The 27,717-nt window shown below is 37.7% G+C and overlaps 1 protein-coding gene and 1 long non-coding RNA gene across 7 annotated transcripts in view; one reads left to right on the top strand and one right to left on the bottom strand.

Moving 5' to 3' along the window:
- Nucleotides 1–5,405, bottom strand: part of LOC131483434 (uncharacterized) — a 69,687-nt gene extending 64,282 nt beyond the window's left edge. The window contains exon 1 of the long non-coding RNA XR_009247674.1: nt 5,239–5,405. This is a non-coding gene — a long non-coding RNA (uncharacterized LOC131483434). The remainder of the gene's footprint in view (nt 1–5,238) is intronic.
- ZEB1 (zinc finger E-box binding homeobox 1) overlaps nt 4,931–27,717 on the top strand; it is a 198,927-nt gene continuing 176,140 nt past the window's right edge. For 4 of the 6 annotated variants that reach the window (XM_058681547.1, XM_058681543.1, XM_058681546.1 and 1 more), the window contains exon 1: nt 5,705–5,844. Coding sequence is in view for 2 of the 6 variants with exons in the window: in XM_058681545.1 (XP_058537528.1) it covers nt 4,958–5,015 (58 nt within the window). In the remaining 4 variants the exon portion in view is untranslated. Of the gene's footprint in view, nt 5,016–5,704; nt 5,845–27,717 lie in introns of those variants that run through there. The other 2 variants (XM_058681545.1, XM_058681544.1) reach the window with 1 other exon arrangement.

The following is a 27,717-nucleotide window of genomic DNA, read 5'->3' as shown; positions in this document are numbered from 1 at the left end:
ATGGCCTTACATAGAGGAATGAAGCTACTGCCAAAAGCCACAGACAGGAGGGAATGTGCGGGAAGGTGAAATAAATATCCTGACCTCTCTCTCTCTTTCCTTCCTGTGATCATTTGCCAAGGCCTCCAAATTAGCTGAAACCAAATAGAAACCAGAGGGCAAAGGATCTTGGGTGTTGTGGTCCATAAAAATCAGCCTCTAGGAATACAGAAAGGCAAAGACTGGGATTTGAGGGACACAGAAAAACCAGAATATGAAAAATCAAAGCATTTTACAATGTTGGGATGACTCAAACTTTGAACAAAGAGATAAAGGGAATTGATCCAAATAGATTTGCATTAGACCTGGTAGAAAGAAAGATGAAGACAATGATTAAAACATAAAACAGTGGAGAGGGGACACTGCCTGTGATCTATTTATGAAATTAGGATAAAGAGAGAGAGTGAGCTAGAAATAGAGGCATAAGAAAGAATGAGAAGGGTCTGACCAGAGATCTTCAAGTTGAGAATATATTTGAACACAGGGGGTTTCTTATTACCAACTTTTTCGTGTGAGTTTAACATATTTGTGGGATATATAAAACCTATTATTGATCACAAATATCTTAAACAAATACACTCCAAGGAATGAACAGTGGCAGTGATTGTAACTGAGGGTCTGTGGACTAAAGGTCAAAGAAATAGCTATACTTTGTAGCATAACCAGTCAGTTGCTAAAAGAAATCAAGATGCCAGAGAAAATACATGGAAACAAAAGGGGAGGGGAATAGCAGTAGAAACCAGATATCAGATCCCTGATATGGTAAACACTTAAAGTTCATTCAAGTCCAGAATATGCATGTTGCCCTCTCTCCAGTATAATTTATTACCTATAGTTGTCAAGTATAGAAAAAAAGTGCTATTCATTCACATCTGTAAGTTATTTCAATAATATAATCTATCTTCCATGAAGGTAGGCTTTGAAAGCAATCATTTTCATTATTGTAAGTTTACGGAAAGATTAGTTTTAGTTTTGAGATGTTCATTAACATCCTTCAAACAACTTTTTCTACACTGATTTATACTTACATCTCTTTATTAGACACGTTCCTGAAAAAAGTGCCCCCAAAATAAGAAGCTCTGTGTGTTAACATTTCATTGACGTATATTAAAAATAGGAGCCTTATTCCCCAGAGAGAAAAACCATTTTATGTTGCAATATATAGTAAAACCACATGGAGGTTCGGGGAAAACATTTGTCCCTATTACTATGTCTTGGGAGGCTTTATTAGAAAAATTGTTGTGGGTCCTAAAGGCAGCTGTTGGTTCTGGATCACTCTGTAGTCATGTTTCCTTCCTGACTCAGCAACTGCAGAATTTGGTGGAACTGCAGCAGTTAAACCACCATTGGCCCCTTTTGTCTCATTGTGAACCCCATGTCCAGAGTCACTACTGAGCTAAGGACTGAGGAGTGACATTAGGGGGCTTCTAAATTCTGAATTTTGATGGGGAACAGGTATCAAATTTATTCTTTTTCCTTCAAAGCTCTAAAAGTAAAATAATATGTTAATATAATTAATTTATGTAATGAATTTTCTTTTCATGAAACAACCAATTTATTTTGATGAAGATTATAGAATCTTATTATAAGCTATACTTCCCAAATGTGTTCAGGAAGTGAGGTATGTGAAAATCATATGCTCAATATAGAATGCCATGAAATATCTACATTTTAAACTCAAAATAATTTTATGTCAAATTTTATCCTAACTTATACATGAATCTTACATGGAAAGCAAATAGCAGGTGCAAAGGGTTTATGAAAAATTTATAGAAAAAAAAGCCTCAGTATTAAAAATATTCTACCCATTTACATTTTCCTTATAAATTTAAAAAAGATTACAGTAATTCATTTTTAGCAGAATACCTCTTTCAGCATATACAATCCCAGAGCAGTGTAGAAGCAGAGTATTAACATTTCATTGACACTAAAATTAGGAGTATATATTGAATATATACTGTATGGTGACACTACAATTACTAAAATCAACAATATAAGGTACATGTTAAACTCTTATTAGTATAATTCCCTATCATGTTTGATTTAAATGAACCTAAATTTACTTATTGAGGTATAATTGACTAAATAAAGTTAAATTTTAATAAAGTTATCACTTGTCTAAATTTATTCTAAAGATTTTCCCTAATTCTTTAGTTCCATTTAAGAGATAAGCAGCAACCATCGCGTAAGCATCAGGCTTAAAGCAGCAGTTTACTCTGAGACTTACTTTTGCCTGTTTTTAGTCTAGATTTCAATAATTTGGGGAACTTTACAGTTATTTGTGTTAATTAAAGTTAATATATTAATTATTCGATTTGTAATATATGTATTAACATATATATTTAAATAATTACTACAGGACTTTACAAAACTGAAATTTTGTATTAGAAGATTTAGGATATCAATATTTCTTGTGCCTATTTAAAACATAGGAGTGGGCAGAGTTAATCATTTGGAGAAAACGATTATGGAGTCACTAAAATCAAGATCAATTAGTTTCAAAATCGGGCAGGATATAAATGATACTAATCAGCTTTGCAGCCATGATTTCAACTGTTCCTAACAATTAATGTGGTGAAGGCAGATAAATGATCCTCACTTTATATAGGAAAGGTCAAGAATTTTAAGAAATACTTCCTTATTGAGCATCTACAATATAACCAGGTACTCCACTAGGTCCTGAGGGCACAGAAATGAACAACGAGAAATGTCTAGCCCAATCTAACTAAACCAGGAACCATTAGGGTAAGGAAGACAATGACTTCCTATTTGATCTGTCCCTTTGTCTCTTTGATTTTAAGGTAAGGATGAATACTGAAAGAAGCTTAGTAGGGAGGTACAGGACAGACACTTCTGAAAAAGAAAAAGACGAATTATACTTCCTAAGTTTAAGAGTAGGTAAAATGTGTGCTAGTTCAAAAGTATTTTTTTTTTCCATTCTGGCTGGAAATTAGGGTAGCTGTAAAAAAAATTGTGGGGGGGGGTGGGAGGGGAATGCTGGCAAATGACAAAGTCTGTAACTTGATTCAGAAGCCAATTGAAGAACATTATACAGCCTTTAGGAGGTAGGAAAAAGTTACTGCTTGAACCAAGCAAAACATGGACAATTCTGGGATGCACAAATTCAGTTAACATGGTATGAACGAAATCGAGGATTGCCTGTACTTAAAATGATCATTAAGAGTGATGATTCTAGTTTTGGCATTGGGCATGAATAGATATACAGACATAATGTACAGCAAAGAATATTTACAGTCACATTCCATGCACTAATAAATAATGCATTCATTTCTCAAAATGCCAAAGAAAATGTGGGAGAGAAAATTTTCATCTATATTCAGGATTAAACTTTCTAATTTTAAATTACCAGACTTCAGATGTAAATTTATTTCAGTTGAAAGGTTTGAGGAGATTATTAATGGATCTTCTGAAATTCTGGAGTGTTTAAAAGATGATTTTAACATAATAAAGAATCTTGCCATAGGTATGGCAAAAATTATAGACATAAATTTATTGAGCACCTACTATGTGACAAGCAGTGTGCTGGGTGACTTACTATTTCTAATACTGTGTGTCACGTTTCAGTTTTCTCAATTTCTCTAACAGTAACAGTACACTGTTAATTTACAACTAAATTATTTGAAACGTAGCTCATTTGTTCTGCTCCTCATCTGAACGGGGTTGGGGGAGGGGAGAGAAGGGAAAGCTAAATCCTACTGAAGACTTACTGTCTTGGTATTTGTGGCGTTATCTATATGGTCTTTCAGAAATCCCCAAACTTGTACAGAGACTTGAGATAAGATCAGCAATCTATCAGTTTCAAAGACCACATTTGTTAGCCGTGTTTCTTTCCTCAAGGTCCCATTCAGCGATAATTGCCCGTTTTGACGGTAAATCATGGCGCGTTAGTACCTTAACTCTCCGTCTTTGCGCCTCCCATCTTGTCCATCTGCTCTCAGGGGAAAGCAGGGAGGAGGGCAGAGAGCGAGGCGGCGGGGCGGGGGAGGCCGAGGTGACAGCAGGTGAGAGCCTGATGCGGATGAGGAAGTGAGACAGGGACTGTGTGGGTATTACTCATTCGGCTTCACCGCCGGTGTCGCCTGCAAACGGAACTTCTCGCCTCTCTTTCGGTCCAGCTGAAGTTCTATCTAACTGAAGTCACTTCCCATCCCGGTTCGCTTGGGGGAAAACCGTGCGTCCGTGTAGGGGAAGGGAGTCAGAACTGCGGGGCAGGTAGCCTCTCTCATGACGCCGCCTGTCCCCCGTCAGAGGCCGGGCTTCCCAAGTCAGTCTCTACCGTTCCCCGAACCTGCCCTCCCTCTACTCTCGGGAACTTCCCGGGTAGCCCAGAGCGCGACCCTCTCCTGAGCCCCAGGGTGCGCCGATGGGACAAACGCTGCGTGGGAGCGGAGCCCAACCTTGACGAAGAGGGAGGACAGGTTGCTCCGGTCACTGCGACGCGGCAGCTCGGAGGGTACAGGGTCCTGAGGGGAATCAGCCAGACCGGTCCGTGCCCCAGGCTGCCGCGGCGGGTGTGGTCAGTTCAGAGGCAGAACGCCGCTGAGCCTCCTACTTTACCTTTCTCACTCGCCCTGCTTGCCGCCCTTCTGACAACGTCCCCGCAGTTTCCTAACGCCCCCCTCCCCCATCCCACGACACCTGAGGGAAACTTTTCCCTCGCCCCTCAATTCAAACTCAGCTGCTCCTACGGTTGCCGCAAACCGTCCTCTCCCTAGCAACAAGGTTCCGGCCGTAGAGCGAGCGGCTCTAGGTGTAAGGAAGGTGATGTCGTAAAGCCGCGAGTGTCGTAAACCAGGTGCGGTGGGGAGGGGGGAGGGGTGGAGGCGGAGGGGGGGGGGGGGAAGGGGGAGGGAGGGGGAGGAGGTGACTCGAGCATTTAGACACAAGCGAGAGGATCATGGCGGATGGCCCCAGGTGTAAGCGCAGAAAGCAGGCGAACCCGCGGCGCAATAACGGTGAGTGGCGGAGGGGACCGGGGAGCGGCGGAGTCAGGGGGAGCCGGGCAGCCGGGGCGCCCCCGGGGGTGAGGGGGGCGAGCCGGGCTGGGGGCGGCCGGGGCAGGGACGGGCAAAGTGGAGTGGGAAAGTAGAAAGTAGTGCTCTCTGCCCCCCTCCGCTGCTGCCGTTGCCGGAGCCGCGCCGCGGCCGCTCGCTCTCCCTGAACCGTTATGTCTCTTACCTGGTCTCTCTCCGCCTAGCGGCTCCTGCCGCCCCTGCCGCCTCCTTGGACCGTTAGCCGCCGCATCCCCGGCGCAGGGCGGGCGGCCGGGACGCGGCTGGCCACTTTTCTGGTCCCGGGTGGAGCGGCTGTTGCTTCTTTTCGCACTTTTCCCCACTCTTTTGCCCCTCGGCGTCTCCCCTCTCCCCCTCCTCTCAGCCCCCTCCGCGTTATTCTCCCTGTGCGCGGAGGCCCCCGGGAGCCGAGGAACAAACTTGTGGCCGGCGCTGACCGTGCAAAGTGGCTTCCGCGCGCCGCGGCCCCGGCCGGCGCCGTCTCTCGGGCCCCGAGGCTCGGGCCGGGCCGGGCTGCGGGCGCGCGGCGGGCGGCGGCGGGACGCGGCGGCCGCGGGCTGCGTGTCGTCCGTGCGCGCGTGTGCGCGGGCGCCGGTGGTGCGCGCCGCGGGCGGACGGGGCTCGGCCGGCGGCAGTAAAGTTGTGACCGGCCGGCGAGGCGCGCTCGCGGAATGGGGATTAGCGGAGCGGAGGCGCGGGTCCCTAAGCGCCCCTCCTCCCCCGCGCCTACGGCCACCGTGCCCTGGGCCCCCGGCTGGGGACGCCAGCCGAGGTAGCCCCGCCAGTGAGGTCCACATTCGGGGGGGAGCTGGTGGGGCGGCAGGGGAGACGGGGCAGGAGCGGGCACCTACTTGCTGCTGTGGGAGATCTGTGGATGGCGGCGAGCTGGGCAGCGGGTGTGTTTGTGGAGTTGTTACCTGGTCTTAGAGACAGGGAAGCACCACAGACAGATCCCCCTCCCTGGGGGAGACTCCTTCTCCGCGCTGGGATGGGGTTCTGTGCGTACGCCTCTTTTTTCTCTTTCGGTTTTTGGGGAAGTTGTTACCTGGGCCGGACGCACGGAGCGCTGAAGCCGGATAATGGAGCTTGGATGGCGCTCTCGGTCTCGGGTGGAAGGAGGGTGGGGGAGGGGGCAGACGGACCGACGGACGCACGGATCTGCTGCTTTCGCTGCAGCTGCAGTGTTTATTGATTTGTGCTCAAGTGCCGGGGCAATACACACCCCTCTGCCTGGCGTGAGAGTTAAAAAAAAAAAAAAAAATAGAGACAGCAAGAGAGAGCGAGACCTGAACATGTGGTTGTTGTTGCACAGTCGCCTTTTCCAGTTTGGAGAGACGTTGTAAGTTGATTGTATTTCTGCTTATCTTGGGGGCGATTCTGTGCTTTCTCTCCCCCTTGTTCAGCAGCGAAATGTCTGCTGATTGTTATTGTCTGGACAGTTCCTGTGGCGAGAGGGTTGAGACTTCTCCGCCCGGGGGCGGCGGGAGCGCGGGGCGAGGTCCCCGCCCGCGCCGGCCCGGTACCTGTTTGTATAATAATGGGCGGCAACGGCCCTGCCGCTGGCTGCAGCCGAGTCTATATAAGGAATTACACGTACATTTCGGACCGAGGGGCTCGTTTTGGTTCCTACGTTATTTTTAAAACGAGTTTTTAACTGTAGGGAAATAAATGCGCCTATAATGGGATCGCTGTATCTTCCAGAAAATGAGGAAATATGTGTTTAAGTAAAAACTCTCGCGCGCTCCCCCCGCCCCACCCCCCGCTCCTGGGCTCCCTTTCTCCCTCCCCTCTGGGATGCGAAACGCGAGGTTTTGTAACCTTTCCTGGCAATTTTAGATTTTGTGTGGGATTTCCTGTCTAGAAGCAGATACGAAGATTTTAAGCTGTTTCAAGATGTTTCCTTCCAATCGTAAAAATATTTTTAATATATTTGAGCCGACATTAAAATCACTGCTTTCATGAATGATTTTAGTTATTTAAATAAAAATTTGCGTTTCCAAGACGTCTGTTAGTTATGATTGATAACTAATATTTGGTATCGTCATTGTGGAGAGATGACTTGTTACAGCAAGGAGTGGAGCATAGGCGATTGCAATTTTAATTTCCTGTTTTAGCGTCAAATAGTGTGCTATATCGAGCTGTTGCCACTGTTGCTGATGTGGCTTTATGAAAGGTAAGTTGGTTCGGAAAGGGCTGTTCGCTTTTTACCTTATTTAAAATGTTCATCGCCAGAGAAAGGGGCTTTTCTTGTTGCTGACGACATGTGTGTGACATGTGAGTCTGAACCACCCAGCGTCTGTGCAGCTGCTGTAAACATGTTTACCTGAACAGGAAAGAATGGATTTTTCTCCTAAAGATCTTGTGATATGAATATTACACTCTTAAGGCATATCAACAGATGACTTAAGGGGAAAAAAGCTCTCCTGAAAGGTACTTGAAATCAACAGGAAAAAGAGGTTCTCGATCGCTGCAGCAAATGGCAACTTGTGCAGGTAGAAAAAAGATGGTGTTTAGTTTTCTCCTGCATGTATGTCAGCCCCCTCCTGTCTGCTGCTTTCATTCTCAAGGGAGGGATTTATTTACCACGCTTGCTGTCAGTGTTTTTCCTTTGTGTTTAATATTAGAAAAACAGATTTGGGCTGTTTAGCACAAAATGTCTTGTCTGCAGTATGCATTACTCTCAGAAAACAAAAGGTGTTTAAGATAGCACCGTACTACTACAGGTATCTTCCATTTTCATCACTTTTGGCTCTGTCCTTGTATTTCTTTTTGTTCTCAAATGCATTTCATCCATTGCTGGTGATTACAGCCATGCTATTTGATTAAGCCTTATAATTTGCAAATTAAAAATGAAGTTATATGCCATTGTGTTGTGAAATCTCAGAATAGGTGCCGGTTGATATTTCTTAGCAACGCAGTCATGTAAGTTGCAGTTGTTTATTGAAGAGAATTGCATAGAAAAATGTTAACTCTTAAATCTTTTTAATGAGGGAATAAATGATGTGTACAGTGGGCGATAGTCATAAGGGTACTTTATGTTGTTATTTGTATGTAAATAATTTTTTTTTTCATTTAAAAAGACATGCAGATTTTACTGCTAAGCCTCCAGTAAAACATTTTAATTTCCTTTCCGGAATATATCTGCAGAGTAGGATATTAATGGGAGAACCAAGTAATGTAACTTGACAAGGGTAAACCAATTGAGCAAGGTTTGGCCAAAGCATCAATCCGTAGGTAGTAACTTTATGGTAATGATGTCAGTCATCTATAAAGGACTGGCATTAGAATTGGGTAAATCGATTTTTACCATTTGTAATGTAATGCTTTGTTTGTTGTATTTAAAAATATGTCTTCTAATTTTCCACCTCTACTCTTGTGTGGTTTTTGTATGTATACATGTATGTATGCATTTTGGGGGGTGAGGAGAGAAATATGCTGTAGCTACTAATGACCACATGCTGATTAATTCACTTTAGATGGAATAGCAGGTACATATTTTCCTGTTATTAATTCACTTTAGATGGAATAGCAGGTACATATTTTTCTGTTATTTGCACCATTTCCACTTGCTGTCTTTGGAAACCGCCAGTAGAGGATGCTAACAAAAATGATTATTGGTTAGTGGCACCATCAGTCTATCTCCTGTTGATTGGGACCTCTGCATTAATAGGGACCTTTGGTGCAATTCTGAGTCTTAGTGTTATTTAAAACTAGCCCTAGGTAAAGTAGGTGTAAGCATTTTCTAGTCTGCTAAGGTGGAAAGAAGTAACAATGTTTTAACATGAATAATTTTAAAATTTTGAGCTTTTTAAATACTGAGATTGATACTGCTATCAATTTAGTCTTGCTTTAAACCAATCTTTTACTGCTTTCCTTCTTTTTTTTTTTTAAGTTTTGTTGTATGTTGTTAGGTTCAGAAAATTATGTAATGATTGGCCCATATCTATTTTGCATATTTAGTATACTTTTTAGCTTTTTTTATTCATTGTAAGATCCCTGAATACCTATATTTTAGATGTTAAAAGGTGTAAACCATTAAATATGGTAAAAATTGCAGTTGATTGATACTGTCTAATTATTTTCCCATAACTGATGTAGACTTAAATTATACATGGGTTGGCAGGCAACTACTAAAGAAGATGTTAACCAGCGGTCAGTCAGATGTTAGTCATTTTTAGATTTTATCTTTTCCTTTCCCTTCCCCTTCTAGTTAAGAATCACAATTAAGTAGAGCATAAATTTTACATTTACCAATTGTAAATTAAGAAGCATAAGTTTGTTTTGATGTTTTAAATGCAGCAAAAATTGTAGTTTAATAATTATCATATACTTGTATTCAGCAATTCTTTTCGAATAACTGTGTAAATTAGTATTACTACTTTCAAATACAAGTAATAAGATGAGACTTCATGTATTTAGTTACATTTTTTTGGTGAGTGTCCATATAATTATGTTAATATAACTATAAACTTTTGGAAGCCTTTTGTTAGGTCAAATGTTAGAAGTATTTATTTCCCTAATTATTTTTAATGGTGTTTCTATAAATGCACCAACAACAGTATCATAATGTAATAGTAATACTGTTTATCTTGAATTAAGTAGGAATTACCTGGCTTATCAGGTAAGCCTATGTGCATTTCTCATTTTAGAGCGTCATGGTTTTTCAGGAGAGAGACAGAGAGAGGGAGATTGAGAATGTATATAAATATAGTTTTACATTTCCTGGCAGATGTTTCTTGAATTTGGTGTTCTCCTAATTCCCAGAGCTCAGTAGTAAATATGTGTAATTCACTTACTTCTTTTATAAACGGAGGAACTTTACCACAAAGCCATGACATACATAGTTGTGGCATGGAGCAAAAGTTAAAGTATCTTATAAATTGAAAGCATCAGTCACTTGTTAAGATGAGCCTTATATAAAAGCATATGAAATATTTGGTAATTTTTTTCTTTCTCCAGTTCATAGTATTTTTGAAAGTCTGTACCCTCTGCAGTTTTAGTAGCTTTGAAGCATGTGGTGAGAAATGAGAAAGTTCTACCAAACTGGGAATGATATTTTTAAAATAACAACATAATTATTTCTTATAATTGTGTTTTTATTGCTTTTTCCTCTTTTTTTGCCTTCCCCTGCATAAATTACTTCTAAGCATGTGATTAGAGCCATATGTAAACACAGATGCAACATCATGTGGAATTATATTGTTAACTACTCTCAACTACCTGTATTGAATTGTAGTAGAGGAGAAGAAAAATCATGTAGATGCTGAAAGAAGATATGCATTAATATGTAAAAGTGTGATGAGAGGTTGTAGGACTTGATAAAATTATAGAATAGTATTTAGGTTTGGAAAATGTTTCTTAATCTTTGTAGAATGATCACGAATTCATGGGGAAATGTATGTTCCTTTCTAAAAAGATACAAGCTAAAGTAAAAGTTCATTGTTAAAAGAAAATTTAAAAAAATCTTAAACTGGAAAAGAACCATGGCCAAGAAATGAAATAGTTTTAAAAACACTTTTTAGAAGGCTACATTTTATACGTATCACTAGTAAAATATCTTAAACTAGATATGTTAAAAGAAAATTAATGGATATATACCTACTAGAACCAAGTTTTTAGTAACCCCAATTAAAATGTAATCTATTATATGGGCATTGTTTTATTTTTTTTAACTTTTTATCTTTGTTTTTTATTTTTGAGAGACAGAGTGTGAGCGGTGGAAGGGCAGAGAGGGAGAGGGAGACAGAATCTGAAGGAAGCTCCAGGTTCTGAGCTGTCAGCGCAGAGCCCGACACGGGGCTCGAACTCACAAACCCCAAGTTCATGACCTGGGCAGAAGTCAGACGCTCAACCAATTGAGCCACCTAGGTGCCCCAGGCATTGTTTTAGAAAATAATCTTTCCTTTGGATGGGATAGTGTTTTGAGAATTGCATTCCTGGAGGAAGCATTCTTAGCACATCAATTTTAACTAATAAAAATTTTCAGTATGGTTTGAGCATGTCCAGATTTTTTACCTTGATGGAGGTGGGTTATGCTGCTTGTTATCATGGGACTGGGTTGCTTGAAAACATGGTAATATTCTAGAATACTTAAATAGGACAGTGATCTCTAAGAAGTAAAATCTGCCTTAAGATTGTTTTCAGAGAAAATTTTTTTTAATATTTAGGACTCACTTTATTACTTTTGTTAAAACATATTTTGAAGTATATCACTTAGGTGTATATAAATTGAAAGGTTCCAAAAGGTAGAGCAAAAGAAGCCAAGTTTAGGTCTACACTTGTATTATAGCTATGAAGTGTTAGATTATTTTTCATTCTCTAGGAAGTTATTTTTGTCTCATTTATTTCTTCAGACCTCTTCCTGTTATTTAATACATACCTTCTATATGGATAGGGATTGTGTGTATCTGTTCATATAGACAGTTCTCATAATCAACTTTATTTATTGAGACTTGATTCATGGAGTTTGAGTATAAACTATGGCTGCTGGTAGTATGGCAGCCTGGGAATTACTTCATCATCTTTTTTGCAGTAACAATTACATCTGTGCTGGAATTATTAGTAACAGATGTTTTGTGACCTCTTAATTCCCACTACCCCCTTCCCCATCCATATTTAAAATTAAATGTGAATGGGAGATAAATATGGGAATGATCTCAATTTCTCATATTTATTGTTGTATTCTAAGAATATTGCAGATCTTTTAAAATATTATAATTTCAAATTTTTAGGTATTGTAAATATCTTAATTTTGGCTTCCAGATATTTTTAATATTCTGATTTCAATGCACTTTTTATAATATGTGGTACTATTATTTTTTAGATGGCTCAGTTACTATTCATGGTCACCAAACTATGATATAGTCTAGTTTTCCTTATTCTTAAGGTGTTTATACCCACTTAATCCACAGTTCTAATTAAATGCTTGGTTTTTTGGTTTTTTTTGTTTGTTTGTTTTTGTTAAATGCTCAGAGTATGACTAGTTTGTTAATTAAAAGTTCATTTTTCTCCAGGAATCTTATTACATGTTTAATATGGAAGAGACCTTTGGAGAACATACCATTTTCTGATCTGAAAACTTACAGATAAGCTGAAGTTTAGGGCCTTCAAGGAGAAACTCCATAAGAGACTTTAATTTATGTTTTAGAAGAGGTAATTTATGTTTTAGAAGAGTGACATGTGGAATAGCATAGAGTAAAATACTTCAAGGAGTAGATTATCTGAACTTGGGCTGAAATTCTCTGTCTTAGATACTTGAAAAGGCTGTGACAGTCACTGTACCTCTTTAGTGTTTTCTCCTTTCCACCCTGAAAGAAGCTAAGTTGCTATTCACTTCTATTGCTAGATCACTTTTCTAAATCTTTTGATATTATTTTGTTTTTGTTGTTATTTTGGGGAGGGAAGAAACAGTTAAAATAATTTCATATGAATAAATATTAATTAGGAAAATAAATAGTTTCAGAGATGGAGGGATTTGGAGAATCATTCAAATTTATTTTTGCAGATAAGAAAACTTTCAGGGAGGTAAAATGACTTTGCTAAGTTCCTATTGCTAGTTAGGTTGGACTAGGCTATAGCTTTTCAGGTTCGTAGGTCAGTATTCCTTTTATTAGACCTTTTGAGCGTATTTATCTGTGATGGTAACAAGCAAAAACTAAATGCCATGAATTTTCAAATTTATGGTTAAAACCAAGATATATTGTATGAAATGCTCAGTCATCCCAGAAAAAGGGAGTTCTGAACCATTTGCATAAATGTATCAAATTTAATAGTTGACATAACTATATCACTTACAATATTTCAGATACAGAGAGTTAGGTTAGTGTTGCTTAGAGGCATATGCTCATTATTTGGATTGTAACTTTTCCTCTTCACTCCCAGTCTCAATTCTTTCCCAACACTTGCACCAAATCTGGTATGTTTTATATGTGTTCTTGGTTATGTCTCTATCCTTGGAAAATTATGTAGTAATTTGTGTGTTTTACATCTATATAATTTATTTTGGCATATATTTTACTTTCTTCACTAAATATTGATATCTGTTCATGTTTCTGTATGTACACCTAGTTCATTGCTTTTAAGTGTGCAGTATTTTATGATTTGCATCTAGCACAGGTTATCAGTTCCCCTCGTGATGGATACCCAGGTTGTTTCCAACTCTTGAGTACAAGTAATTTTGTAATCAGCATCTTCATACATGTTGCTAATGGCTGTGGAAGAGTTTCTCTGGGGGTATATATCCAGGTGTGGTATTGCTGTGCTATAGCTTAGTCACATATTTAATACCACTAAATTATTCTGTATTATTTCTGAAATGACTACATCAATTTTTTACCCTCACCAACAGTGTATAAAAAGTTTTACTTTTTCCCAGTTTTGCCAGCATTTGTTAATGTAGACATTCCTACATTTTTGCTAATTTAACTGTTGTTAAATAGAATCTTATGGTTGCTGTAATGTTTCTCTGTTTACCAGGGAGGTTGATCATTTCTTCATATCCTTGCTGATTGTTCAGGTTTCCCTTCTTATGTTTGGCTTATTCATTCATACATTTTGCCCTTTTTGGTTGGGTTTCCATTTTTTACTGGTTTCCCAGAGTTCTCTATTTGAGATAGTAATCCCTTGGTGGTTTTAGACATCCCAGTGTGTCAGTCATGTGTTGACTTTGTGGTACAGGAATCCTTAATTTTAATGTACCTAAAATTTTTTATTTTGTGAGCAGTGAAAAAGTCCTTCCTTATCCACAAATTGCAAAGATATCTTCCTATGTTTTCTTCTAATAGTTCTGTAATTTTATCTTTTATGTTTAAGACTTTAATGCATCTGGAGTTCACCTTTCAGATATAACATTTCTTTCTTAAGAGCAGAGTGATTAAGGGTTTGGGTTATCCTGTAATTTACCAGCTGAATCACTTTGGCCAAGTTATTTTGTCTCCCTGTGCATGGGTATGGTAATCTCAGAGTGGGGTCGGTTAAATGAGTATAAAGCACTGTGTTTAGTATATCTTTCACATTCTATAAATGTTCATTTAAAATTTACTTACATTATTAGTTAAGTTTGTTTTAATTATGTCTGCCATCAACTGACATCTTATTCTCTTGTCCAGTATTAACTCTAATATAACTTCAGTTTGAAAGGATGTGGTTATAAAATTTATTCATTGTTTCTGTAGCTTTGACCTTAAACATTGCTCAGTTGTTCTAGCCTTAAGGACAAGGCTGTTTGTGAAATCAGTAGTAGAACAGTATCTTAATGCTATTTTGTGTTACATCTTTCAGCTTGAGGAAGGCTGCCTGGCACTCTTTAAGGGGCATTTTATTGAAGGAGACCTTATCATATTACTTTCATATATGACATTGACATGGACTTCAAGGATAATGTCCCTATGCTGTTCTCTTGCATAAAATGAAGAACCCAAGCCCAAGGAAGCTAAACTTTATATTCTATATTTGAATACCCTTAAGAAGTATGGAGTCCACAGATTTCAGTAGAGTCTCATTCATTTATTTGGAAATATGTTTAAGAAGATGGTTGTATGTCTTCTTAACACATAGTATGTTCTTGTGGTATACATCAGAGCAATCCTAAGACAAAAGTTAAAATTGTACCATTTTGTGTGTATGTGTGAATAAACTTTATTGAAGTATAATTTACATACATCGTCATGTATGTACATTTTGATGACCTTTCAGACACTTACATGCTAGTGTAACCACCACCACAATTAAGGTATAGAACATTTCCATCATCCCGGAAAGTTCTCTTGTACCTCATCTCAGTCATTCCTCCCCAAATCTAACCCAAGCAACCAATGATCTATTTTTGATGGATAGAGATTAAATTTACTGTTTCTGGAGTTTCATATATATGGAATCATGCAGTATGTACTCTTTTTGTCTGCTTTCTGTTACTCACATGATGTTTTCAAGATTCATCCATGTTATTGCATGTATCAGTAGTTCATTCCTTTTGTATTGCCAAGTAGTAGTTCGTTACATGAATGTATTACTATTTGTGTATCCATTCATCGGTAATGGACAAAGTATTTGGGTTTTTGCTATAGAGTAAAGCTGCTGTGAACATTTGCACACATATTTTTGTGTGGATATATGCTTACATTTCTTTTGGGTAAATAAATACCCAAGAGTAGAATTGCTGGACCATATAATAAGTATATGTTTGATTTTATAAGAAACTGTCAAACTGGTTTATAAAGTGCTTGTAACATTTTATATTTTACACTGTATGAAAGTTCTAGTTGTTCCATCCTTACAAACATTTGTCCATATTTTTAATTTTAGCCTTTCTAGTAGTTGTGTCCTAGTATCCTTTTGGTTTTAATTTGGACTTCACTGATCTAATGATGTTTGAATATCATTTGAATATTTTCTTTTATGAAATGTCTATTCCATCATTGGCCTATTTTTAAGTGGGTTGCTTATCTTTTTATTATTAAGATGTAAGAGTTCTTTATATACTTTGGATCCAAGTTCTTTTTTGGATATAGGTATTTAAAATATTTTCTCCCTTTCTGTGGCTTATCTTTTGATTTTGATTTTCTTAATGGTATCTTTGAAGTGCAGACATTTAAAAAAATTTTTTTTTGAAGGAGAGAGAGAAAGAGCATTAGCAGGGGAGGAGCAGAGAGAGAGGAAGACACAGAATCTGAAACAGGCTCCAGGCTCTAAGCTGTCAGTACAGAGCCCCATGTGGGGCTTGAACTCACAAACTGTGAGATCATGACCTGAGCTGAAGTCAGACACCTAACCAACTGAGCCTCAGGCGCTCCAAGACATTTTAAATTTTGATGAAATCAAATTTATAACTTTATTCTTTTAAGCTTTGTGTTTTCTGTGTTTTTAGAAATCTTTGCCCATTCCAAGATGTTTTTCCCTTGTGATTTTAGAAGTTTACAGCTTTTTTAAAGCCATTTATTTATTTTGAGAGAGCAAGAGCACACACGTGCATACAAACTGCGTGTACAAGAAGGGCAGGGGCAGAGAGAGAGGGAGAGAGAGAATCCCAAGCAGGCTCTGTGCTGTCAGCACTGAGCCTGTCATGGGGCTCAATTTCACAAAGCATGAGATCATGACCTGAGCTGAAATCGAGTCAGATGCTTACCCGATGAGCCACCTAGGAACCCATAGAAGTTTATAGCTTTAATATTTAGGTCTACGATCCATTTGAGGTTAATTTTTGTCTTTTACCCTATTGTGATCTTTAGCTACAAGCCTGCCTGACATAGCCCTGAGTAGTTTGCAAAAGGCTAAAATTTGGTTTTACTAATCAAAATTTTGTGTGAAAATTTCTGTTTAAGTATTTTTAGAATATTTTTCAGGACTCAACTAGAACCAAAGCTCAAGATTGTAGAGGAATACAAATTCTGCTGTCCTGGTTTTATACATTTTTAAACTTAGAGCAATGGTGATGTGCTTAGTCAGTGTTTTCAGAATGTTTCGTGTCCTTGACACATGTTTAATTCAACGAGATAAATTGAGTGAGGCTAGAGTTTCAGAGAAAGATGCCCAAAGAGTGTCTGTAGTTAAGCAAAGAGTGAATATTATCTTCATGGTCTCTTATTTCCTACACAGTTTTAATGAGTGTACCATTAATACCAATTCTTTTTTTTTACATTCCATAGCTTTTATCTTTACATGGGAATTTGTTCAAACCTGCCATTTATCTTGAGTCCATTAAGGTATATCATTTTATCCGTTTGAAATGAACATTTCTTTAACTGTCTCTGAGTTTCTTGAATAAGGATTCCACCCTACTGTTCTGCTGAAGCTGTAGTAAGTAGTAAAATCTCCAGTGACCTCTAAATCCTGCCAACCTTTCTCAACCTTTATCTTATTTGACTTACCTGTATTTGTTATTGTTTTTTTTAATTTTTTAAATGTTTTATTTATTTTTGAGACAGAGAGAGACAGAGCATAAGCAGGGGAGGGGCAGAGAAAGAGAGCGAGACACAGAATCCGAAGCAGGCTCCAGGCTCTGAGCTGTCAGCACAGAGCCCGACGTGGGGCTTGAACTCACGGACCGCGAGATCATGACCTGCGCCCAAGTCGGCCGCTTAACTGACTGAGCCACCCAGGTGCCCCACTGTATTTGTTATTGTTGAATCTCCTGGATCATTTTGCTTCCTTAGCTTCTGTACTATTACTGTTTTCTTAAATTCTCATTTCTTTCCATTCTTCTCTTTTAAAGCCTCTTTCTCTTTGGCATTACCCAGGGCTGATTCTCTTCTACTCAGCCCACCCTACCTAAACGTCTGACCCAATTCTTTTAGTTTTAGCAACCACCTATATGCTGATATTTTCAAAATCTTTATCTTTTGCCAAGAACTACATTGAGTTCTAAATATGTCTACAGTTGTCTGTGTAACTTTTCCACCTTTATATCCTACGTGACTGTCAAATTTCACAAGTCCAAAGTTGAACTAATTTATTTCCTATCAAGTCTTGCTTTCCTTCTGCATTCAGAAATTTTTAGTGCCACTGCCAATGTATTACATTCGACTTAAAGCCTAGGGTTAACCTTTCCTCTCATAACCTGGTAATCACCAGATCTGCCAGTTCTCTACCCTGAATATCTTTCAATACAGTCTTTTCCTCTCCATTTCTATTTCTGTTGCTTTAGGGTCCTCATTTCTCATGCAGACTCTTATACTAGGCTATTGTTTGTCTCTACTCTTCTTTGCCATGCAGGCTGCTGCCAAAGTTATCTTTGTAAAAACCAGCTGATTTAATCATTCTCCCAATCAGATGCCTTCCCTGGATCTTTATTAACTTACTAGATAAAACCAAGATTCTTTGCATGACATACAAAGCTCTGATTTATAATCCTGCCCCTGCTGTTTCTTCTGTCTGCTGACCATTTCCTTTCTTTATACTGATAGATTCCTATATCTACAGGCTGTTTTCCCCTTCATGCATTGAATATACTTTTGCTCCTTCTACCTGAAATCTATTTCCTTATTTACTGCCTCTTATTTTCTGGGATATTTGAAAGGTGGACAGTAATTCATCTCAGATATTTCTTCTTTAAAATGCTTTCCCTTGGGTGATGAGTATTGAGGAGGGCACTTGTTGGGATGAGCGCTGGTTGTTGTGTGTACGCGATGAACCATGGGAATCTACCCCAGAAACCAAGAGCATACTTTACATACTGTATGTTAGCTAATTTGACAATAAATTATATTTAAAAAAATAAAAAATAAAATGCTTTCCCTAATCCCTTTCAGTCCATTCTTCCTAAATTGGTGATTTTTCATTTAAGTTGAAATATTACTTCCTTCACCTTTTTTCCCCAATAAAAGGTAACTTATATACCAAATAAAGCTACTTTCCTCTACCTTGGCATAAATTATTATTATGCCCATTATCTTGGCATAAATGCTTGATCTTTTTTAGCTGCATACTTTACCCTTCATTTTGTTATGGCTAAGGAAAAAAAATAGTTCCTTTGAAATTTGATGAGCTGATTGCAGATATATTTATTTAATTATTCATATTTATCTTTTTCTTGTCCTAAAAAAATGTATATGTAACTGAAATAGCTCCCCATGTAATTATTATTTTTAAGATAGCATTTTTCTGACTTTTCTGTTTCTTTGTTATCACCTATTCCTATTCCTTGAAAATCCATCATCATTAACTTGTATCTTATTTTTGTTTTTAAGGGACTCACTTTTTTGTACTCCATTTAGCTGTGTATCTGCCTTAAACATTCTAGATATTAATGACATAATTCCTTCTGACCTGGTATCTGTAGGTGCATTTATGGAAAGAGCATTGAACTAGGAGATAGAAGTCTTAGAAGTCTTTAATATTAAATCTGCCATTAACTGGCCTATGAAATTGGGAAAATAATTTAATTTATTTGGCCTAAGTTTGTTCATCTGTAAAATGAATATGATGGATTGCTGTGTGCTGGGCAATAAGACTCTGAAGATGAAAAATGCAGTTTCTTACCTTAAAGAGCTTAAAGTATACTAGGTGGGGGGGGGGACAAGAAAACAAACCTTTAGAATATAGTTTGGTATCTGATGTGATATTCTGTTCCATATGCATAGAGGGGATGGCCAAATCTTAAAGGATTTGTGTGGATTATCTTAGTGAAAATGTGGAAAATAATACTCCAGATAGGGAAAACAGTATGTGCAAAAGCATATGACACACATACACATATATTGTCACATGCGAGTCACAGGTTTGGTTGAACTCTCTGGGGTGAGTAGAGAAATGGCTAAACATGAAGCTGGAGAATTAGTTAGGAAGCAAATGGAAAAAAAAAAACAACCCAGCTTTATATTGCCATCATTGGATTCTGTCTTGGAAATGTTGAGGACTTGCCAAAGGTCTTGAAGCAGGGGATGACTTGATTACAATTATATAATTCATCATCTTATTTTCTTTATGTATTACATTTTAAATGATTAAAAATTCAAGAATATACATGCTTTACTAAAAGTAGGAAAAACTGTAGAAGTATAAGCTGATTTGTTCTGCTTTCCTAAGTTTTTGCTTACATATACTATAATGATAATAGACGCACTTAGTAATTGCTCTAAAATGGCGCTGCCACCACACCGCTTCTACCATTATCATCAGTATCATCGCAAAACTTTACTACAAGCAAAAGTGGCCTTGGTTAGAGTGGGTTCCTATTCTGAACTCTGCACTATTATAAGGAATTATGTTTTCACTTTTTTTTCCTTTTTCCAATCATGAAGTCACAGCTCATAGAGATGTGTTGTATACTTATTGTCCCATGGAATAAGACGGTATTACTGCCATTAAGTATGGCTCTCCATACATGTAAAATCCTTTGAGTTTATTAATACTAGACAAGTTTCTGGGTTATTTCTGGCACTTAATGGTTCTGTGTAGAGCTCCATCTTATGGAACCTGTTATATGTACTTTGATATCAGTTCTCTGTTACAGATATTTAATAAATACAGTTAGAAAATCTTTGTCATTCTTTTGGCCGGCATGATCTCTGGTACCTGATTGCCTATGATAAAAGAGACTAATAAGTAAGCTGGCTATTATATTGTTTGCATTGAAATAACTAGGCATCGGAGCGCCTGGGTGGCTCAGTCGGTTGGGCAGCCGACTTCAGCTCAGGTCATGATCTCGCGGTCCGTGAGTTCGAGCCCCGCGTCAGGCTTGTTCGTGTTCACCTGAGTTGTCTAGAGGTTGGGGATTTCCATCTGCCCTAGTGTATTTGGTTGAGTCGGAAGTCAGGTAACAGTAGTGGTCCTACTTCTGCCATTATGTTCTCTGAGTTTCTGCTCACCATAGCCTCACAGATGAGGAAAGTGGTTACTGATGGAAGGTCTGAGATGTAAAGATAAAGAATATAGGAAGTGGTAAATGTGGGTAGGTATAGAAAAACACTGTATAAAACCTGGAAGGAGGGTAAAAGTATTAATTAGCTGTAGAGTTTGGTAAGCTGTGATTCATGTTAAAATTCTGATACAAGAAATGAAAATCTGGAAATAGTATGTATGTTTTTCAAACCAGTAGAGGAGGGAAATAGAATGAGAAAAAATGAAAAAGAAAGAAAAAAAGGAATGAAAAGGAGAAAAAAACATAGAAAAAAGACAAGTGAAAAGCACAAAATGAGATTAGTATTAGATGCAAATGTATTAGTAATTCATACATAAAAACTGACAAAATGCTCCAGTTAACAGAAGCTGATTGCCAGATTGGATAAAATGACAAAATCTAGATGCATACTACTTATAAAAAAACATACCATTAAAAAGATATAGAAAACTTGAAAATAGAAAGGATGTAAAAAGATATACTTTACAATAAAGAAAGAGAGGTTGTGTTACATGGTTACATTAATATCATCTAAAGTTGGCTTTGTGGAAAAACTACCCTAGAGAGTAAGGGTCACTAAATAATAGTAAACGGAATGATAATTCTAAATTGGTATGTACCTGATAATATACTTAGAAAATATATGAAGCAAAAAAATAGGACCATAGAAGCAATACGCAAATAATCAGCATTGTGAATTATTTATTTATTTTTTTTTTTTCAACGTTTTTTATTTATTTTTGGGACAGAGAGAGACAGAGCATGAACGGGGGAGAGGCAGAGAGAGAGGGAGACACAGAATCGGAAACAGGCTCCAGGCTCTGAGCCATCAGCCCAGAGCCTGACGCGGGGCTCAAACTCACAGACCGCGAGATCGTGACCTGGCTGAAGTCGGACGCTTAACCGACTGCGCCACCCAGGCGCCCCATCATTGTGAATTATTTAAAATCATCTTTCTTAGTAAATATTGCAATAAGCAGAGAAAAATAAAAAATATAAACAATTTTAATAACAAGATTTAAAAGCTTGCTGTAATGGACATTTAGGGAACACTGCATCTCATAATATTTTTAAAAACTTTAAAAGCACGTAAGAGATATTTACAAAAATTGATAACATTCTGGTCAAATACAGCCAGTTTTTACAATTTCAGTGGATTGGCATTATACTTGTTTCTCTGTTTAAAATGACATTAACTGTAAGTTAACACCATAATTTTCTTGTATGTTTGGAAATTGAGATGTATTATTTACAGATAACTCTTGGGTTAAGGAAAAACTTTTAATGTATATTAGAAAATGTAATTTAACAGTAGTAAAATATTATATATCAGAACTTGTGTGATAAACTAAGCTGATACTTTATGGAAATGTATGACTTTAATGCTTACATTAAAGGAATAAATGCAGAAAAACAACTGTATTCTTAAAAATCAGAGGTGACTAAAAGAATACTCCCCTAATTGAAGCAAAAAGTAAATATAAATTAATGAAATAGAAAATAAAAGTAAATCAGAGAGGAAACAATGAAGCTAAAAATAGATTATTTGAAAGGACTAAAAAAATTTTAAACTTGGCAAGATTAATCAAGGGAGAAGAAATCACAAAGCACTGTCTTGAATGAAAAAGGGGATGTTACTACAGATGTTTCACAAATAGTCATCTTTTTGCTAGTACAGTTGAAAGCTTATATCAGATAGACAAATGCCTAGAAAAACATAGCTCATATTAGCTCAAGAAGGAATAGACAATTGAATAGTCTTATAAAGGAAAAAATATTCTCACAAAGAAAAAATATTTTTTAAATTTTTTTAATGTTTATTTTTGAGAGAGAGAGAGAGAGACAGAGTGCAAGCAGGGGAGGGTCAGAGAGAGTGGGAGATACAGAATTTGAAGCAGGCTCCAGGCTCTAAGCTGTCAGCACAGAGCCTGACACAGAGCTCGAACTCACAAACTGCAAGATCATGACCTGAGCTGAAGTCGGACGCTCAACCAACTAAGCCGCCCAGGCACCCTGAAAAATATTTTTTAATTAAAAATTTTTTTTAATTTATTTATTTTGAGAGAGAGCAAGTGGGGGAGGGGTAGAGAGAGAGAATCCCAAGCAGGCTCCACACCGCCAGCACAGAGCCTGTTGTGGTGCTCAAACTCATGAACTGTGAGATCATGGCCTGAGCCAAAACCAAGAGTCTGACCCCCAGGCGCCCCAAGAGAAATGCTTTAATAAGAAACTTTATCTTTAATGGCATTGGCATTGCCAGTCAGTGGAAACAGTTCTTTCAATAATTGAGGTAGTTGGTTAATTAAGTGGCAAAAAATGAGTTGGGCCACTATCTCATATTATTTAGAGAAGTTAGTTGAACTGGATTATAGATATGAATCTATAGGTAAGGTAAATATATAGTTACGGTAAAACTAACACTTTCTAAAGATAATAGAGGAGAATGTTTTCATGATTTTGAATAAGATAAAAATGCATAAAACACAGAATGCAAAAGATTGACAAATATAACTTAACCAAAATCAATAATTTATTTTCACCAATAGATACCACAGAGTGGGGATTAATATTTAGTACATATAAACATCTTCCACACAGTAAAATAAAAATAATAACTTAATAGAAAACTGGGTAAAGGAGTTGAATGTGTACTTCATAAAAAAATAAACTCATTTGGCCAATAAACATAAGATAGTGAACCTCATTTGTAATCAGAGAAATGCAAAGTAAAACCATGGTGAAAAGGTTTCATGCCTCCTAGGTTTTCAAAAATTCAAGGCCAAATGGTATTGTGGTTCACATGAGTATGGAGCAACTGGAACTCTTAGGCAGTTCAGGTGGTAACACCCAGCAGGAAAAAGTGGCGTTGTTAAATAAAGTTGAAGATGCCCATACACTATGATCCATATCTCTGTTCCTAAATATGTCTTAGAGAAACCTTTATACAGATGATCAAGTGATGTATATAGTTGTTAATATAGCACTGTTCATAATAATAAAACAACACCAAAAACAACTCAAACATCTATCAGTAGTAGGATGAGTAGTGGTATATTCATTCAATGGAATGTTGGACAATTCTGAAAATGAATGAATTCCAGCAACTTGGGCCTGAGATCTCAGGAATATAACATTGGAAAAAATCATAGAAGAGTATACAACATTGTTCCATTAATATAAAATTCAAGAACATCAAAAATGAAATAATAGATTGTTTAAGAATACAAATATAGTACAGCTCTAAAGGAAATTATAAATATAAAATTTAGGGATGAGTGAATAACATGAGTTTGGGGAGGAACACAGAATACATACAAGAGGTAAGAGTAATGATAATAATATTTACTGATAATAATTGAAAATAGTGACTGGAAAATAAAAGGTGAATAATTTGGGGGAGAATGCGGTATTTGCTGTATGTTTCCTAAAGACCTATATTTAACCTCTGTGAATTCTCAAATGTAGTCAATTTCGGGGCTGTTTTTTAATACTACTTTTGTATTTAATAGAGCATAATAATTTCTATCCCTGGTTGTGAGATACTCCATGATGTATTAGTTTGTTTCAAGGCGTATAGACAATTTTAATTTTTTTACATTTTTCTAAGCACTAAATGTATATGGTTTTGTACCTTCATAGATTTCCTATTTATTGGCCACATTTTAAGAAGTTTGAGAAGAGTATTGCCTTACCTTATATTTTTCTAACTTAAAACATATATGATACCTTTTATTCTTACAGTGCATTTGTGGGCATAACATTTTGTTTCAGGATATTACCATTTTGTTTTATTTATCAAACACTTAATAGTGTTTCTATGTCAGTCGCTATTCAAAGCACTTTAAAAATATTAACTCATTTAATCTGCATGAAAACCCTATGAGGAAAATACTGTTTCCTTATACTATTGGTGCGGAAACTAAGGCACAGAGAGACCTGGTTGTCTCAGGTCACAAATGGAGCTTGTATTCAAATGTAGGCATCCTGGCTCCATACTGTGCATTTAACTTCTAAGCCATAAAAGACAATATGAAGTAGATCTCTAAGGGGAATATGCCATCTTTTTTAATATTCTTTAATAAATAGGATACTGTTTTTAAAGGTTGCTAGTATATTGTCATACAATGATGAAATGATTATGTAATTCCCTTTCTTTTATGCAAGAATGTAAAAAATAATATCCGCAATTGATATATTTTTCAACACTGTTTTAATTTTTACTCTTAAATGAAACTTATGTCCATATATTCATGGGATGAGAAAAGTATATAGGTAAGAGTACCTGTTAGTCTAATTGCAGATATGACCATATACATAAATGATGATAGTGATCTCTCTTTCTTATTCTTTTTTTTTTTTTTTTTAAATTTTTTTTTTCAACGTTTTTTATTTATTTTTGGGACAGAGAGAGACAGAGCATGAACGGGGGAGGGGCAGAGAGAGAGGGAGACACAGAATGGGAAACAGGCTCCAGGCTCCGAGCCATCAGCCCAGAGCCTGACGCGGGGCTCGAACTCACAGACCGCGAGATCGTGACCTGGCTGAAGTCGGACGCTTAACCGACTGCGCCACCCAGGCGCCCCTCTCTTTCTTATTCTTAAGGTAAGTTCATGGAGTCATAATTTAAAATCAGAAAGTTTAGGGATGCCCGGGTGGCTGAGTCGATTAAGTGTCAGACTTCGGCTCAGGTCGTGATCTCATAGTTCATGGGGTCGAGCCCCGTGTCAAATTCTGTGCTGACAGCTTAGAACCTGGAGTCTGTTTCAGATTGTGTCCCCGCCTCTCTCTGCCCCTCCCTTGCTTGTGCTCTGTCTCTTTCTCTCTCTCTCTCAAAAATAAACATTAATTTAAAAAAAAAAATCAGAAAGTTTAAAAGGAGCATGTATTCATTTAGGAAAGCAATGTTCAGGGATGTTGACATGATACTTTTGGAAAATTCCTATAGTAAAATAGACTGCGGGTAGAGAAAATTAGACAATTGTGATTTATGAAGAAGCCCCAGGGGTAAAGAGAGAAGAATCAGACAAATCCTTTAGAGCTATGGCTCTTTACCATTGAGGGTCAGACTTTTTTGAGAATGTGATGTTAGCTTACAGAAATTTCTATATAAATTCAAGGTTTTGTAACTACATGGAAGTCTTTCCATGGGTCAACTCCTATTCCTACTTGGAGCCTTTACTTTAGAGGTTCTTAAGAGAACTCACTCTATATAGCTATATGCTCATGATACATATTGTCTCTAAAAATTTCAGCTTTTTGTGTGTGGCTTTTTGTCAGCTACTTCAGATAGCCTAACTTTCAGTGATGCATGGTTTTATCAGTCAAAACACATGACTGTTACTGATTTTTCCTTTAGAGCTGCAACTCTGTATAATGGCCTAAGTACAGTTTCAGAGATTCTTCAAAGAGACAGTATTTCCTACTTAATTTACTTTAGTGGCCTGTTTTTATTTTGTAAGATTAAGCATATATGTAGCATATTTAAAGCAGTTATTTACATTTAAATAAAGAAAGCTCTTGCAGTTGAAGAAAGATACTTATTTTTTAAGAACACATATGAATGTACACCAGTTTATAGCTCTTTAGGTAATTTGAGATGCTCACAAAGAATTCTGGGTAATTATAACAATGTTCCATCCACATCTGGTATTTGTTTTGCCCACTTCTCAACCAGGAAGGCTATGTCATATAATATATCATATTTTAAATTATTTTATATTAATCCATCTCAACATAGGGAGTATATTATACCCTATTGCTTCATGAAATAGCCTTCAAGATTTTGGGCAATAACCTTCATGAAATGTTTCTCAGAAAGTGAGCAGTATTTCTTGATTATATCTTTTTATTTATTTGGGTGTGTTAATCTAAGGACTAGAGGAATTTGTATTAATTGTTTTTCCTTTAAAATTGGGTCAAATGAGTCCTCTAGTATGGCCACATTATCTAATCTGTGGCTGCAAGTCTCCATGTTGTCACTCCCTTTCTCTACCAAGTACATCCTGCCTTTGGCACACGATACCTTTCCGATATCAGAATACTTAGGAATACATTTTATAAGTTATTAACTTACTCTTTCAGTACACACTTGAACCATTTGGAGGATAAACTGTAGCAATTTAAAAAGTCTAGTTTTTGTTGGATGGAGCAGTAGCTAATCTTTGAGACCCAGTGATAACATTTTAGTAATAGCACTTAACAATCAGAAAAGATAAGTAAATCACCTAACTTTTCATTTTCAGTTTTGTATAATTTTACATTTGGTACTTGATGACTTATTCTTGGCATGCGATAAGCTAGTATAACGTAACAAACATTTAATGATGGCCTACTGTGTTGTAGTCACTGTGCTAATTTCTAGGGATACAGCGTTGGATAAAACCGGGGTTCTGCACTTACAGAGCTCAGATATGGATGGAATCACAAAAACAGATACTGTAGTACAGTACAGTCACTGTAATGTAGAGAAGTGGGAAGAATGATCAAAGAAAGCATTAAGGGAAGAGATCATGTCTGAACTACATGTTAAAGGATCAGAGAAAGAGACAGAGAGGGAAAAACAGAGGTGAGGGAAATGCGAATGGGAGCAGAGGACCAACTAGGGGAGGACAAGAGCAAAGGCACATTGGTAAGAAACATCATGACGTATTCTGGAAGTATAAGCATATGTGTGTTGTAGGAGTATAGATAAGAGACAGAGAACAATGCGGGGCGGGGGGGGGGGCACCTGGGTGGCTCAGTGTTGAACGGTTGAGCGTCCAACTTCGGCTCAGGTCATGATCTCACGGTTCTTGGGTTCGAGCCCCATATTGGGCTCTGTGCTGACAGCTCAAAGCCCAGAGCCTGCTTTGGATTCTGTGTGTGTGTCTCTCTCTGCCCCCCCCCCCCCCACTCACGTTCTCTCTCTCCTTCAAAAATAAGTAAACATTAAAAAAAGAATGATTGAGGGGCACCTGGGTGGCTCAGTCGGTTAAGCGTCCGACTTCAGCTCAGGTCACGATCTCATGGTCCATGGGTTCGAGCCCCGCGTCAGGCTCTGGGCTGATGGCTCAGAGCCTGGAGCCTGCTTCCAATTCTGTGTCTCCCTCTCTCTCTGCCCCTCCCCCATTCATGCTCTGTCTCTCTCTGTCTCAAAAATAAATAAATAAATAAATAAATAAATAAATAAATAAATAAATAAGTTAAAAAAAGTTAAAAAAGAATGATGGAGAGGTATGGAACCAGATTATGGAGGGATTTTTATGCCATGTTTAGGATCTTGAATTTCTGTCTCTTTCTAGGCTTTGGGAAGCCATTGAAGACTTTTAAGCA

This window comes from Neofelis nebulosa, chromosome 8, assembly GCF_028018385.1.
Source record: "Neofelis nebulosa isolate mNeoNeb1 chromosome 8, mNeoNeb1.pri, whole genome shotgun sequence".
NCBI classification, from domain to species: domain Eukaryota; kingdom Metazoa; phylum Chordata; class Mammalia; order Carnivora; family Felidae; genus Neofelis; species Neofelis nebulosa.
The sequence above is the reverse complement of the archived record's forward strand: the minus strand, read 5'-3'. Positions and strand labels throughout refer to the sequence as shown.